Consider the following 13045-nt stretch of genomic DNA (forward strand, 5'->3'; position numbering starts at 1 on the left):
TTGCCATCTCTCTGGCCCACCACTGTCCACTGTACAGGGAAGGCATCTCCTTCTGCCTTCAAATCAGCATCTGGTTTCTGTTCACAGGAGCAACGCGATGCAGGACAACCCCCGTGCCTTTGTCAGTGGCTCCATCTCCTCTCACAGCCTTGTTCTTTCTGCCATCTTGTTCTTTAGCCGTTTCTCACAGGGATGGTTTGCAGGTGGCTCGGACACCCTGGTCGCCGTTCCCTGGGGGTAGATGAGTTTATGAAGATCGGACACCCTGGTCGCCGTTCCCTGGGGGTAGATGAGTTTATGAAGATCGGACACCCTGGTCGCCGTTCCCTGGGGGTAGATGAGTTTATGAAGATCGGACACCCTGGTCGCCGTTCCCTGGGGGTAGATGAGTTTATGAAGACCAAATTGGGTATGAACAAAAGCACTCTTGGAAAAACGGTATTCAATCAATCCCTAGATGAGCATTTTTTTTAACTGTCCAGGCCCACCCCAGATGTCTGAATAGAGTTCTTCTGATCTTGGCTGCTCTATAATTTGGCCTTCACCCCTTGATTTACCCAGCAGATCAGTGACATTCCCCAGTAGACACACACACACACACACACACACACACACACACACACACACAGAGCTTCCTGAGGAGGAGTACACAGAAGGGAACACGATCCAGTCTCAACACTAGTGATTACAGACCATCCCATTCTCTCATTTGAACCCTACACATTGATCCAGCCCAGCCGGGAGGTTTCCCAGCATCTCGTCAGCAGCCAGCATCGCTGTCCAAAACCTGCCCGTTCTTTTTTTGTTTTTGTTTTTTGTTTTTTTGGCTTGATTTGGCTCTATTTTTAGATTGTTTTCCCCTGGGAGAAGGAAGAAATATGAGGGGAACAGAGCAGGGAGAGGTGCCAGCTGTGGCTTGCCAGCCTAGGGTTGCTCCACGGCATGCGTCTACACTGCATTCATGGGCTGGCCTTGCCACACAGAGCCTGGCCCCTGCGGGTCACCAGGCACGCTTCCCATACCCAGCAGAATGTGATCCGGGTTCCAGTTTCTGTTCTCCCCAGTCCTGGGTTAGGAAACTCCGTTGTTTTGACATTGACTCTCCCCCTCACCCATGTGTGTGTGTGTGTGTGTGTGTGTGTGTGTGTGTGTATGTTGGGGGATGTCACTGATCTGCTGGGGAAACCAAGGGGTGAAGACCAAATCATAGAGCAGCCAAGAGCAGAGGGAATCTATTCAGACATCTGGGGTGGGCTTGCACAGTTAACAAAAAGTGCTCATCTAGGGATTGGTTAACCTAATACTTCATAGTTTTTCCAAAAGTGCTTTTGCTCATACCCAATTTGGTCTTCATAATGACCTCTTGAGGTAGATGGGGCTGCTGTTCTCATTCGACAGATGATTTTACTGTGAATGGCTGTCTGTGCACCTCAGAGCCCTGCAGGATTTACGGAAACTGCTTCCAGCTTATTAAGTGAGCCAGTACTCGCTCCTACTTAGGATCATATATTGAGGTTGGACATGGTGGCTTATGCCTGTAATCTCAGCACTTTGAAAGGCAGGAGATTTGCTTGAGGCCAGGAGTTTGAGACCAGTCTGGGCAGCATAATGAGACCCCCATCTCTACAAAAACAAAATATAAAAATTAGCTGAGTGTGGTGGCATACGCCTATAATCCCAGATACTTGGGAGGCTGAAGTGGGAGGACAGTTTGAGCCCAGAAACTCTAGGCTGCACTAGAGTTTGTATAATTGTACCAGTGCACTGCAGTCTGGGCAACAGAGCCAGACCCTGTCTCAAAAAAACAAAAAACAAAAAAGGATTATATATCGATGAGTTGAATTGCTGCAAATGTAAACATTCATTCATCAAGCAAGCATAGATTGAACACCTTCTCCATATCAGACACTGTGGTAGGGTCTGGTGATTCAAAGATGAACAGCTGTCCCTGTTTCTAAGTTGCCTGGAGTCAACTTAGTGATTACTCGCAGGTTTCTATTAATATTTCTATTTCATTGAGAGCAATGGGAACCATTGGTGTCTGCCATTTGGGAAGTGGAAGAGATGCTTAGACAGATAAGGGAGCAGAGGTCTAGACGAGGTGTAGAGAGGGTCAGAACCCGGGTTGGGGTTCCTAACTCCCAAACAATGTCCCCAGCCACACACTGCAGTCACTGTCTTGGCCTCCCATTTTCTATTGAATAAGCTTTGGAGATAAGACAAGCCTGGTTCATCATGATTGAGTCTCTAAACCTAGATATGCAGAGGTTCCCTGGAATTGCGTCTTGAGTCCCTGCTTAATTCAGCTCTTGACATCACAAGATGAATTCACTCTTTAGTGAATTGCACAGACTCTTGAAAACTATGTTTCTGCTGCGCTGAAGTCCCTGAGCGGGCTCCTTAGCCTGGAGGATGCGTGCTTCAATGGGACGTGGCAGCTGCTTTCAAACATTTGAGGGCAAGCACCTGTTGTTGGAGGAGGGGTGCAGGCTTACCCCATGTCCAGCAACAGAAAGAGACAAGGGAGTATGTTCCAGGAAGATCAGCTCGGCTCAGTGTAAGCAACGTCTTTTTAGCCAGTAGTGTCATCTAATAATGGAGCAAACAGCTTGGAGCCAAAGAGCCAGGGGTTCAAGCTGAGGATCCCAGGACTTTTCAACAGGGGTTTGTGGATTCAGTGGGAAGCTGGCCTGAGAGCTTTCAAGGCCCTTGGAGTGACTACCTGATTTACCCGTTGTACAGTTTGCTTAGTGCAGAACTTAGAGTTTCACTTTGTGAAGGGCGTAGAACCCCAACACTCTTCTTATGGCAAGGATGGGCTTCTGCTCCTGTTCCTTTTCTTTTTCTTTTTCTTTTGAGACTGAGTCTTGCTCTATCACCCAGGCTGGAATGCAGTGGCCCAATCTCAGCTCACTGCAGCCTCCGCCTCCCAGGTTCGAGCTATTCTCCTGCCTCAGCCTCCTGAGTAGCTGGGATTACAGGCACCTCTTACCACACCCGGCTAATTTTTGTATTTTTTTGTAGAGACAGGGTTTCACCACATTGGTCAGTCTGGTCTCGAACTCCTGAGCTCGAGTGATCTGCCTGCCTTAGCCTCCCAAAGTGCTGGGATTACAGACGTGAGCCACTGCTCCCCGCCTCCTGTTCCTTTTCCATCCATGATCTGGAAGAAGGTGGTGTCAGGGTCATAGAAGACCCTTGGACAGGAGACATGGGGCGGGATGGTTTAGGGATTAATAGTGGCCATGTTTCCCCTACCCCAAATGGGGTTTTGCCCAGGGCTGTTCCATTGGTTTATCTGGGCCTCACAGACGTCTAGAGTTTTCTTCATCTTGTTGTGTCTGGATCTGCACAATACTGAGAAATTGTCTGGCAAGAAACAAAGCTACTCGTGTTCTAGGTCATAGTTCCATGGCTTAGCATGAAAACAAGCAAGATCCAGGTGTCCAAGGGCCCCTGCATCCCCGACATGCCTCCTGGGTGGCTGGCCACGTCTGCATGGGGTCACTGTGGCCCAGGACTCAGACTTTCCTCTAGAAGTTGGTTTTGGCAGTGCACCCGGGGACACTGAGTCACCAACCAAACTGGTAAGAGAATGCAGATAAACGTGGTTCCCTTCCAGGAGGATCACAACTGCCAGCAGAGAGTATTTGGGGGGGCTCCCTGCAGAATTCTCTTGGGGGAGAAGGTAGGTGGGAGTTAGGGGCCATTGTGTGTGGCGAGGCAGAGAAGGGAGAATTCGGGCTACTGTACTGGCTACTCTGGCAGAGCCAAGGTGGCGTGATATGTGAGTTTCTCCGTCCATTTTCCATTCACTTATTCTCATGACAGATGCTGGTCTCCTTTGGAGAGGTGAGGCCCGTCACTATTTAATGTGGCACAGTTGCAGGTTCCAACATCCTGCTTTTTTTCTACTCTACCCGGCCCCTTGTTTTCAAGACTTTGAAAGGAATTTTCCAGAATCAAGCTTTCTGGCTCGCCTTCCTCTTTTGCTTTCGTAAGGATAAACACTATTCGGGGGAGAGGGCGAGAGAGCCAAGGCACATGAGACAGCGTGGGCAGGGTGCTGCCTCGTGAGCTTGCCTTTTTGTTTTTTTTTTTTTTTGAGACGGGGTCTCGCGCTGTCGCCCAGGCTGGAGTGCAGTGGCGCAATCACAACTCACTGCAACCTCCACCTCCCGGGTTCAAGCTGTTCTTCCACCTCAGCCTCTCAAGTAGCTGGGACAACAGGCACCTGCCACCACACCCAGCTAATTTTTTGTATTATTTTTTTGTAGAGATGGTGGATTAGTCAGGGTTCTCTAGAGGGACAGAACTAATAGGATAGATGTATTTATAAGGGGAGTTTATTAAGGAGTATTGGCTCACACAATCACAAGGTGAGGTCCACAATAGGCCGTCTGCAAGCTGAGGAGCAAGGATGCCAGTCCAGGTCCCAAAACCTCAAAAGTGGGAAGTCAGCAGTGCAGCCTTCAGTCTGTGGTCAAAGGTCCAAGAGTCCCAAAGCTGAAGAATGTGGAGTCCGATGTTTGAGGGCAGCAAGCATCCAGCACAAGAGAAAGATGTAGGCTCAGAGACTCAGCCAGTCTAGTTTTGCCACGTTCTTCTGCCTCCTTTTGCTATGGCCATGCTGGCAGCTGATTAGATGGTGCCCACCCAGACTGAGGGTGGCTCTGCCTCTCCCAGTCCACTGACTCAAATGTTAATCTCCTTTCGCAACATCCTCATGGACACACCCAGGAAGAATACTTTGCATTTTTCAATCCAATCAACTTGACATTCAATATTCACCATCACAGATGGGGTCTTGCTGTGTTGCCCAGGCTGGTCTCAAACCCCTGTCCTTAAGCATTCCTCCCCACCTCAGCCTCCCAAAGTGCTGGGATTATAGGCCTGAGCCACTGTACCTGACTTGTTTTAATCTTTTATACTGCATTTTTACTGTACTTCTAATTTTTATTATTATTATTTTTTTGAAACGGAGTCTTGCTCTGTCTCCCAGGCTGGAGTGCAGTGGCCGGATCTCAGCTCACTGCAAGCTCCGCCTCCCGGGTTTACGCCATTCTCCTGCCTCAGCCTCCCGAGTAGTTGGGACTACAGGCGCCTGCCACCGCGCCCGGCTAGTTTTTTGTATTTTTTAGTAGAGACGGGGTTTCACCGTGTTAGCCAGGATGGTCTCGATCTCCTGACCTCGTGATCCACCCGTCTCGGCCTCCCAAAGTGCTGGGATTACAGGCTTGAGCCACCGCGCCTGGCCAAATTAGGACATCTTAAAACTTTTGAGAAGTACACAGAAAGCCCAAGTCATCCTCCACATCTTTCATAATTTTTTTTTTTTTTTTTTTAAGGAAGAGAAACCATATTCATTATTCCTTAAGTGGAAGTGAATCCTCATAAAGGTCTTCATCTCTGTTGCCTTCATGCTGAGTAGACTGGGAAGGAGGAAGAGGGCATTAGTCTTGCTGTTTCAGGGCCGGCAGAGGCAGGAGAAAGTAAGTGGGCCCATGTGATTCAAATGTGTTGTTCAAGGGTCAACTGTATATGGTTGGCTCTCACCATCTAATATTTTACATAGGAATCTTATAGCTCTGTCTGTCATAAATAAAATGAACTTGAAGTTTCCTTTTCTTTGACTTTCTGTTTTACCAATCAAGGTTATGCTAGCCTCAGAAATGACTAGAGTTGCTTTTATTCTTTTCTATTTTCTGGAACAATTTACTTAGATAAATCATCTGGGGTCAGGAGTTCAAGACCAGACTGGCCAACATGGTGAAACCCCATCTCTACTAAAAATACGAAAAAAAATTTAGCCGAGTATGGTGGCGCAAGCCTGTAATCTCAGTTACTCAGGAGCCTGAGGCAGGAGAATCGCTTGAATGTGAGGGGCAGAGGTGGCAGTGAGCCAAGATGGTACCACTGTACTGCAACTGGGCGATAGCACGAGACTCCGTCTTAACAAAAAAAGAAAAGAAAAAGAAAAAGAAAAAGAAATGCCTAAAGGAGATGGAGTGACAGGGTCGGGGCAGAGGGAAATGGAAACTTACCGGAGGGTTTGCTGGGACTTAAGTTGAGCAATTTGAGTCACTTCACCCAGAGCCAGGCTATGTGCTGCGTATCCTCCTTACACCCACCTAATGAGACACTAAGTCCACTAGATTGGAGAAAAAAGTATATGATATTTGTAGAAAAATAATAATCTTTTTTTGAGACAGAGTCTTGCTCTGTCACCCAGGCTGGAGTGCAGTGGCACAATCTTGGCTCACTGCAACCTCCACTTCCTGGGTTCAAGTGATTCTTGTGCCTCAGCCTCCCAAGTAGCGGGGATTACAGGTGTGCACCACCACAACCAGCTAATTTTTGTATTTTTAGTAGAGACGAGATTTCGCCATGTTGGCCAGGTTGGTCTCAAACTCCTTACCTCAAGTGATCCGCCCAACTTGGCCTCCCAAAGTGCTGGGATTACAGGCGTGAGCCACCGCACCTGGCCTCTCCGTGTCTTTTCATGACTTGATAGCTCATTTCTCTTTAGAATAGAATCATATTCCATTGTCTGGATGTTCCATAGTTTATTTATCCATTTACCTACCAAAGGACATCTTGGTGGTTTCCATATTTTAACAGTTATGAATAAAGCTGGTATAAACATCTATGTGCATGCTATGAATTGTTTTTTCGAATCCCTGATGTGACATTGTGTGGATCATCTCAGTCTCTGTTCCCAATCATGTATGAGTTACAAATAATTTATTGAAATAAAAGCCCCCTCCCCGTGTCTTTGGCTGGTGATGATGGAAGGGTTTGCTTTCAGTGTTTTGTTTGGTGTCTCACTTCCCTCCCTCATACATGGGATTTTTCACAGGAGCAAATAGTGACTCTTGGTGTCTAATGAGCAACTTCTGATTGCTCCCAGCCTGCCATGCTTGTCACCTCTCTCACTCTCTCTGGGCAGTGGGTAGGTCCTAGCACGGTTTAAACGTTTTAACCTGGCTATGGCTGGCACAGGATCACGGAAATGCGGTTGCTTGTGTTTGTTGTTACAGCAGCATTTGGAAGCACTTGTAGGAGTTAGATGACACTGGCTGGCACAGAAGTGTGGGAACAAAGGTGATCCTGGAGAAAAACCACTCCACTGTCCTCAAGGCTGGACTGAGCTCAGTGAATTCAGCTATGTGAGCACCTCACCAGGCACTTTTTTTTTTTTTTCTTTTTTTTTGCAACAGGGTCTCACTCTGTCACCCAGGCTGGAGTGCAATGGTGCGATCACAGCTCACTGCAGCCTCTGCCTCCTGGGCTCAGGTGATCCTCCAACCTCAGTCTCCAAAATAACTGGGACCACAGGTGGGAGCCACCACGCCCAGCTATTTAATTTTTTTTTTTTTTTTTTTTTTTTTGCAGAGATGGGGTTTCATGTTGCCCAGGCTGGTCTCTTAACTCCTGAGCTCAAGCAATCTGTCCGCCTGAGCCACCCAAAGTGCTGGGATCTGCACCGGCCAGGATCATTTTCAATAATTGCCCTGCTAATGTCTCATTCTACTCACGGAAGGTCCTTCTCTGATCTTTCCTTCCCAAACAGCTCAATTGTTCTGGGTGAGTCTGAATCACAGCCTGATCAGCTGCTGAATTAGGATTCCACTCAGCACCCTGGGGTTAGGGTGGCCCTATAATGAGTCTCCTAGGGAGCTATCTATCTGTGTCTGTGTCAAGTAGAAGGGAAAAACAAAAACAAAAGCAAACAAACAAAAAAACCCAACAAACCCTGCTCCTAATTGGCTTTCTTTCTTGATCTCTGACCTGGTTCATTGACTTTTCTAATCTAAACTCCCTTTACTTCTTCCCATAAAGCAAGTGGGGTTGACTAGGTAGTCTTGAAGTTTCCTTGTATCTTTCATAGGTTCTAGGACAATGACCGAGACAATGACCGAGGAGAAATCATCAATCTGCGCTAGCCTTGGTGTTATTGTAGCTGTAAAAGAATCATCGTATTAGAGGAACGTTTACATTATTGGGGGTGTTTTCTGAAGGACCGCCTTTGTGATACATAGGTTAGGAGCAGGGAAGTTGGCGAAGCCGTAGTTGGATATTTGGGGTGAAGATGGGGTACTAGTAGAGCTAGGGAAGGAGTTAGGAGGATATCCAAACTAGTAAACTCGGAACCAGTAAATTACCAGAATACAGTTGCAGTTGGATTGTTCCTAAGTGATTTTGTAGTGAAGCAGTTTCATCTCTCATGAGGGCTCTACCCTAACTTACCTGGGGCTGTAAAGGTTGCCAGGAGTTCTAGCTGGCCATTAAAAAAACAAAACCAAAAACAAGTGTGCATTCGTCCTTGCTCCCACGCACTCCCAGTTTGCACTTAGATGTAAGGAGCAGGAGGGGGATTGAGTAACTTCCTTTTGCCTGCTGCATAGCAAGTGTAGGAGGCGAATGGGGAAGAACGTAGTCTTCCCTCTAGACTCGCAACGCCTTAAGGAAAAGTGCCCAGTCTGCGAAAGTTCAGCTGGACCTCCGGGACATCAACTCCCTGTGCCCTAAGAGCTGACGGCTGTCAGATGCGTTATCTAGGTCAAGAGATTAATGATGTGCCTCTGCTGGGGCAGACGCCATCTCTCTGCTCTCCCTGTGAGCTGAAACCAGCAATGTGTTTGCAAGCTTGGAGGGAGTGTGGAAGAAGGCCCCCTGGTCCGCTTGCCTGGCCTGTAGGTGTGCAAAATTGGTGGGCAAGCAGCGGGCGCTCAGGTGCACCGTCATTCCCCAGGAACCGCGGGCGCTCTTTGCAGGGGTGCAGCCGCTCTCCCCGCACGCAGCCTGCAGCCCTCCCCGATCCCCCCGAACCCCAGGGCGGGGACTCGTCCCGGTGGCGCGGGCGCTCGCTGCCTGCTGTTTCCCTCTTCGGGTCAGCTTTTATTTCAGGAGTGGAGTGGGACTCTCCCCTGGGCGTTTAGGGTGTCGCCTCTGGCATGTGCTCTCACTGCAGAAAACAAGTCTAAATGCAACGCATCGGGTTTCTGAACAGCCGCCAGAGCGCGGAAACCAGACCGTCAGCAAAGCTGTCGCGGGAACAGGGGCTCTGAGAGGGCGGCGCGGGGGGCGGGGTGCCGGAGTGGGGGTCGAGGCGGGGGGTGGGGGGGTGGGGGGCGGGGCACAGGCCAGGTGGCAGATGTTGCGCGTTCCGGGGCCCCTCGGCAGGCGGCGGGGCGGGAGGAGTGGAGGCCCGGGTGGGGCGGGCGCGCGGGGCGGGAGCAGCCCTGGTCGCCGCCTGGGCGCGGGCGCCCTCCCTGTGGAGCATGCGGGACGTGAGCGACGTGTGGCAGCCTCTGCGCAGTTTTCCGCCGCCGTGTAGATTTCAGCAAGCGCCGCCTTCCCTCCAATCACAGCCCAGCCTCAGCGCCAAGTGTGCACCTCTCTGCAAGGCGGCGCAGAGGTCCTGTACTGAGGCTTCGTTTGCAAAAATTACATCCATGTCGTGCTCCGGTGCAGGCGGCGGTTCCCCACCAAAAGCAGCCCAGATCTTCCCCGCACGCCTCTGACTGACTGCACGACCGTCACAAGTCGCGAGCTGGTGCAAACTGCGAGGGCCGGGAAAGGAGACGGGGCACGCATACACCAAAAAGTGGGGAGGCAGAGCTGCAGGGTGTGCAGGATAATGGAGTTAATGGAGTTAATTTTAGGGGTCTGCATAATAAGGGGCCGCCCCCAAGTTTTCCCGCGACTTCGGTAATGAATTGCAGATCGAAATGGGTCTGGTTTTATTCATTCTTCTACTCGGGGCGATAAAAGTTTATTGAATGGTGTGCATGGTGAGTGTGAAAACCAGATGCCAGCTGCCCCCAGCCCCAGTCCACTTCAGTCCAGCTCCCTGGGGCTTTCCCGCCCCCTCCTCGTGCCCAGCATCGCAGGCCTCTCAAGGTTCCCAGTCTTTGGGCTAGGGCAGGGGGAGCAAGGCTCAGTTCAAGTCCAGGTTTCTAAGGGATTCAGAAAAGTGGACAGGGTGAGGCAGGAGGGTCAGGGAAGCTTCCTCTCCCCGGGTGGTACGGGTCGTGGCGGGGGATGGGCTCACGAGTATTATCAGGGGGCAGCCTGGCCCAAGTCCTTACCTGGACAGCGCCTGCCCCGCAGAGCGTGTTAGGAATGCGGAGTATCAGGGCTCCACGGCCCTAAAGGAGCTGCACTGGTAGGATGCACTTTAAGCAACTTCCCAAGGGATTCGGCTCGGGGTCCACGGTCCACACTGGGCAGGACTGCATCGCTGCTCTCCTCCTGGCCAGCACAGTTGAGTTGAGGGGCCGAAATTATTCGGGGAAGCTGCGCCAGACGTCCCGAAGGGACAACGGGACGAGGGGATAACAGCAGCCAGGACCTTCAGCAGGGCTGGGCGGCAGGAGCTGGTGCGCCGCCGTCGCCGGCCCGCAGGGGGAGCCCGCAGGCCGCCTCCCGGCTCGCCCACCCTCCTCCCCACGTGGAAGGGGGCTGGGACCCAAGGAATGCGGCCCGCCCCGAGGCTGACGTGCTCGTCTGCGGCCAGCCCGGATTCTTTAAAAGCCGGCGGTGCGTGGGGCATCCCAGCCGAGCCGGAGAGAAGGCGAGCGGCAGGGCCTGGTGGCGGGAGTGCGGCTGTCACTGCGCCCGAGCATCCCAGAGCTTTCCGAGCGGACGAGCCGGCGGTGCCGGGCATCCCCAGCCTCGCACCCCTCGCAGCACACGTCGAGCCCCGCACCGGCAAGGGTCCGGAACTTAGCCCAAAGCACGTTTCCCCTGGCAGCGCAGGGAACGCCCGGCCGCGCGCCGGCGCACGCCCCCCTCTCCTCCTTTGTTCCGGGGGTCGGCGGCCGCTCTCCTGCCAGCGTCGGGATCTCCGCCGTGGGAAGTGGGCCGTCGGGCACAGCCGCGAAGATGCCGTTGGAACTGACCCAGAGCCGGGTGCAGAAGATCTGGGTGCCCGTGGACCACCGGCCCTCGTTGCCCAGATGTGAGTGCAGCTGCGTGGGGCCGGGCTGCAGGGCGCGCTGCGCTGGGCCGGGCCATTGTGTGGGGCGGCTTTGTGCTGACGCCCCTCTGCGGGGGGCGCGCCCGTGCTGGTTGCGCCGGCGGGGCGGGGCGGAGGCCGCGGGCTGCGCGTCCTTGGCCGGGCGGCGGGGGCGCTGTAGCCCTGTACCGGTGGCTGCCCCGCCGGCCCGGAAACGGCGAGTGCGCCGGGCCGGGTTGCATGCGCCGAGACAGAGGAACGCGCGCGCCTGGGTAGGCGAGTGAGGGGATCCACATGCTCCGCGATCCCTGTCCTCGACCCCCGTACCGGGCGCCCGCGGCCGGAGCGCAGCCCAAGGACCCGGCCGCTCACGCCTCCACCCCTCTCCACGGTCCGGATCTCCTCTCTCATCCTGTTTCCATCTCCTCATCCCACTTGCTATGCATTCCTGACCCCTCGCTTCACTTAATAACCTATTTCTCTGTCCTGTTTTCTCTTTCGACATGTATGTTTCTGTTTTTCTCTCTGTTTCTACCTCCTTCGTCTCCCACTCTGTGTTTCTTTCTGCTTTTAACTCTTTCTCTCTTCTTCACTCTCTCTTCCGCGCATCTCCAGTGCTGGGGGCGCCAGGAGAGCCACCTTGAGCCACGCCTGTGCCCCAGGCTTTCGGGAGGGTCGGGGGGTTGGTGAGTGCACAGTTGGCGCTGCTCCACGCGGCCCGGGCGCACGCACTCCCCAGTGCTCGGAATTGGCTGGCAGTGCCCTGCCCCGCCCCGCCCCGCCGGTCGCCCCCTGCCACCCCGCGATCGCTTGGGAGACGGTTACCTCGAGCTCCACCTCAGCTGCGGAGCGCCGCCGCGGAAAAGAGCAGGTGGGCAGCGCAGAGAGGTGACGCTGCCTCTCCAGGTAATGCGCCCTAGCACCCATGGACTGTACAGGGAGCCGCCTGGTGCTGTTTTGCCCAGGTCAGGTCGTAGCCTGAGCAGTGACCGTGGGATCCAGGTGCAAACTCTCCAGGTGGCTTCAGGTTATCCGAAGGCGCGTGAGCACAGGCGGCTGGCAGGGTGGCCCGGGTACCACGTTTCTTAGGACGTCCTCCGCGGGACTTGACAGCTCTTCTGGAGCCCTGCCCGGTCTGAATCACCGGCCTCATCCAGACTTGCCCCTCTCCCCACACCCACCCCCGTGGTGTGCCCTGGGTGGAGACGTCAGCAGATCCACCCTGCTGGATTTCAGGATTCTGGGGTAGCCCTCAGGAGAGATCTTGTTCCCCCTCTTGGTGAGGTAGCCCGGGACTGGGGGCTGCAGGTGTGTTGCCCAGCCCTGTCAGATGTGCTTGAACTGGCATGGCCCATGGTTCTCTTGTCTTTGTGTAAAACCTGTAAGTGGAGTGGAATGCAGCTCTTAAATCCTCAAGGAGGTTTGGGCAAGGCCAAATGCAGAAACAACTTTTGCATAAAACAAGTATTATATCTATAGCACTTTGTAAACTGTAACGGAGGCTAGTCCCATGTATGTAAATACATGTGATTGTATGCATATGCCCATGGGTCTGGGAGGAGTGTCTCATGTCTTCCAGGGTTCTGAGATGGGTAGGCATCAGCTCAGTTGTGATCTTGAGAAACATCAGCATGCACCAAGGCGTTCTCCCTCCAGGCTTGGATCCTGATCTGTTAGACCCCATCAACCTGCACGTCTCGCACGCAGTGAGAGATTTGCCTAAGAATCCCTGTCAGAATCATTCAGAGCTGGAGGGTGGGAGGTTGGCTAAAGCCGAGGGATTAATTCTCTTGTCCCGCCCACTGCTGGCATTCTCCTGTGTGGCTCTGGGGTCTAGTCTCAGACACATTCCTTCTTGTAACAAGATCTGCAACCTGGGTATCACACATCCTTATTTCAGGTGGTGGTGTCTGTCTGTTTATGTAGTCACATTTATCTCTTACTGGAATGGAGGGAAGAAGGTATTTGTATTTGGTATCTTTCCTGACACCTTCCCTAATTCTCTAATGGCATTTGGGACATTGGGTGGGTTTTTCTTTCTTTCTTTTTTTTTGAGATGGTTTTTCACTCTGTCACTGAGGC

At 52.6% G+C, this 13045-nt stretch overlaps 1 protein-coding gene and 1 long non-coding RNA gene across 13 annotated transcripts in view; one reads left to right on the forward strand and one right to left on the reverse strand.

Annotated features, from left to right (window-relative positions):
• Positions 1-13045, forward strand: part of PFKFB3 (6-phosphofructo-2-kinase/fructose-2,6-biphosphatase 3) — a 90820-nt gene that overhangs the window by 49881 nt on the left and 27894 nt on the right. For 3 of the 12 annotated variants that reach the window (XM_077945698.1, XM_001107535.5, XM_077945703.1), the window contains exon 1: positions 10562-10966. The exons of 6 other annotated variants lie outside the window; for them this stretch is intronic. In XM_077945698.1, the coding sequence (XP_077801824.1) occupies positions 10891-10966 (76 nt within the window). In that variant the 5' untranslated portion in view covers positions 10562-10890. Of the gene's footprint in view, positions 1-10561; positions 10967-11020; positions 11236-13045 lie in introns of those variants that run through there. 3 more of the 12 variants (XM_077945701.1, XM_077945699.1, XM_077945704.1) reach the window with 1 other exon arrangement.
• On the reverse strand, positions 9747-10234 carry LOC144331067 (uncharacterized). The gene is made up of 2 exons (XR_013397912.1): positions 10095-10234; positions 9747-9962 (listed from the first exon to the last, which is right to left on the reverse strand). It is a non-coding gene; the product is annotated as an uncharacterized LOC144331067 (long non-coding RNA).

Source organism: Macaca mulatta, chromosome 9 (genome assembly GCF_049350105.2).
Source record: "Macaca mulatta isolate MMU2019108-1 chromosome 9, T2T-MMU8v2.0, whole genome shotgun sequence".
NCBI lineage: Eukaryota > Metazoa > Chordata > Mammalia > Primates > Cercopithecidae > Macaca > Macaca mulatta.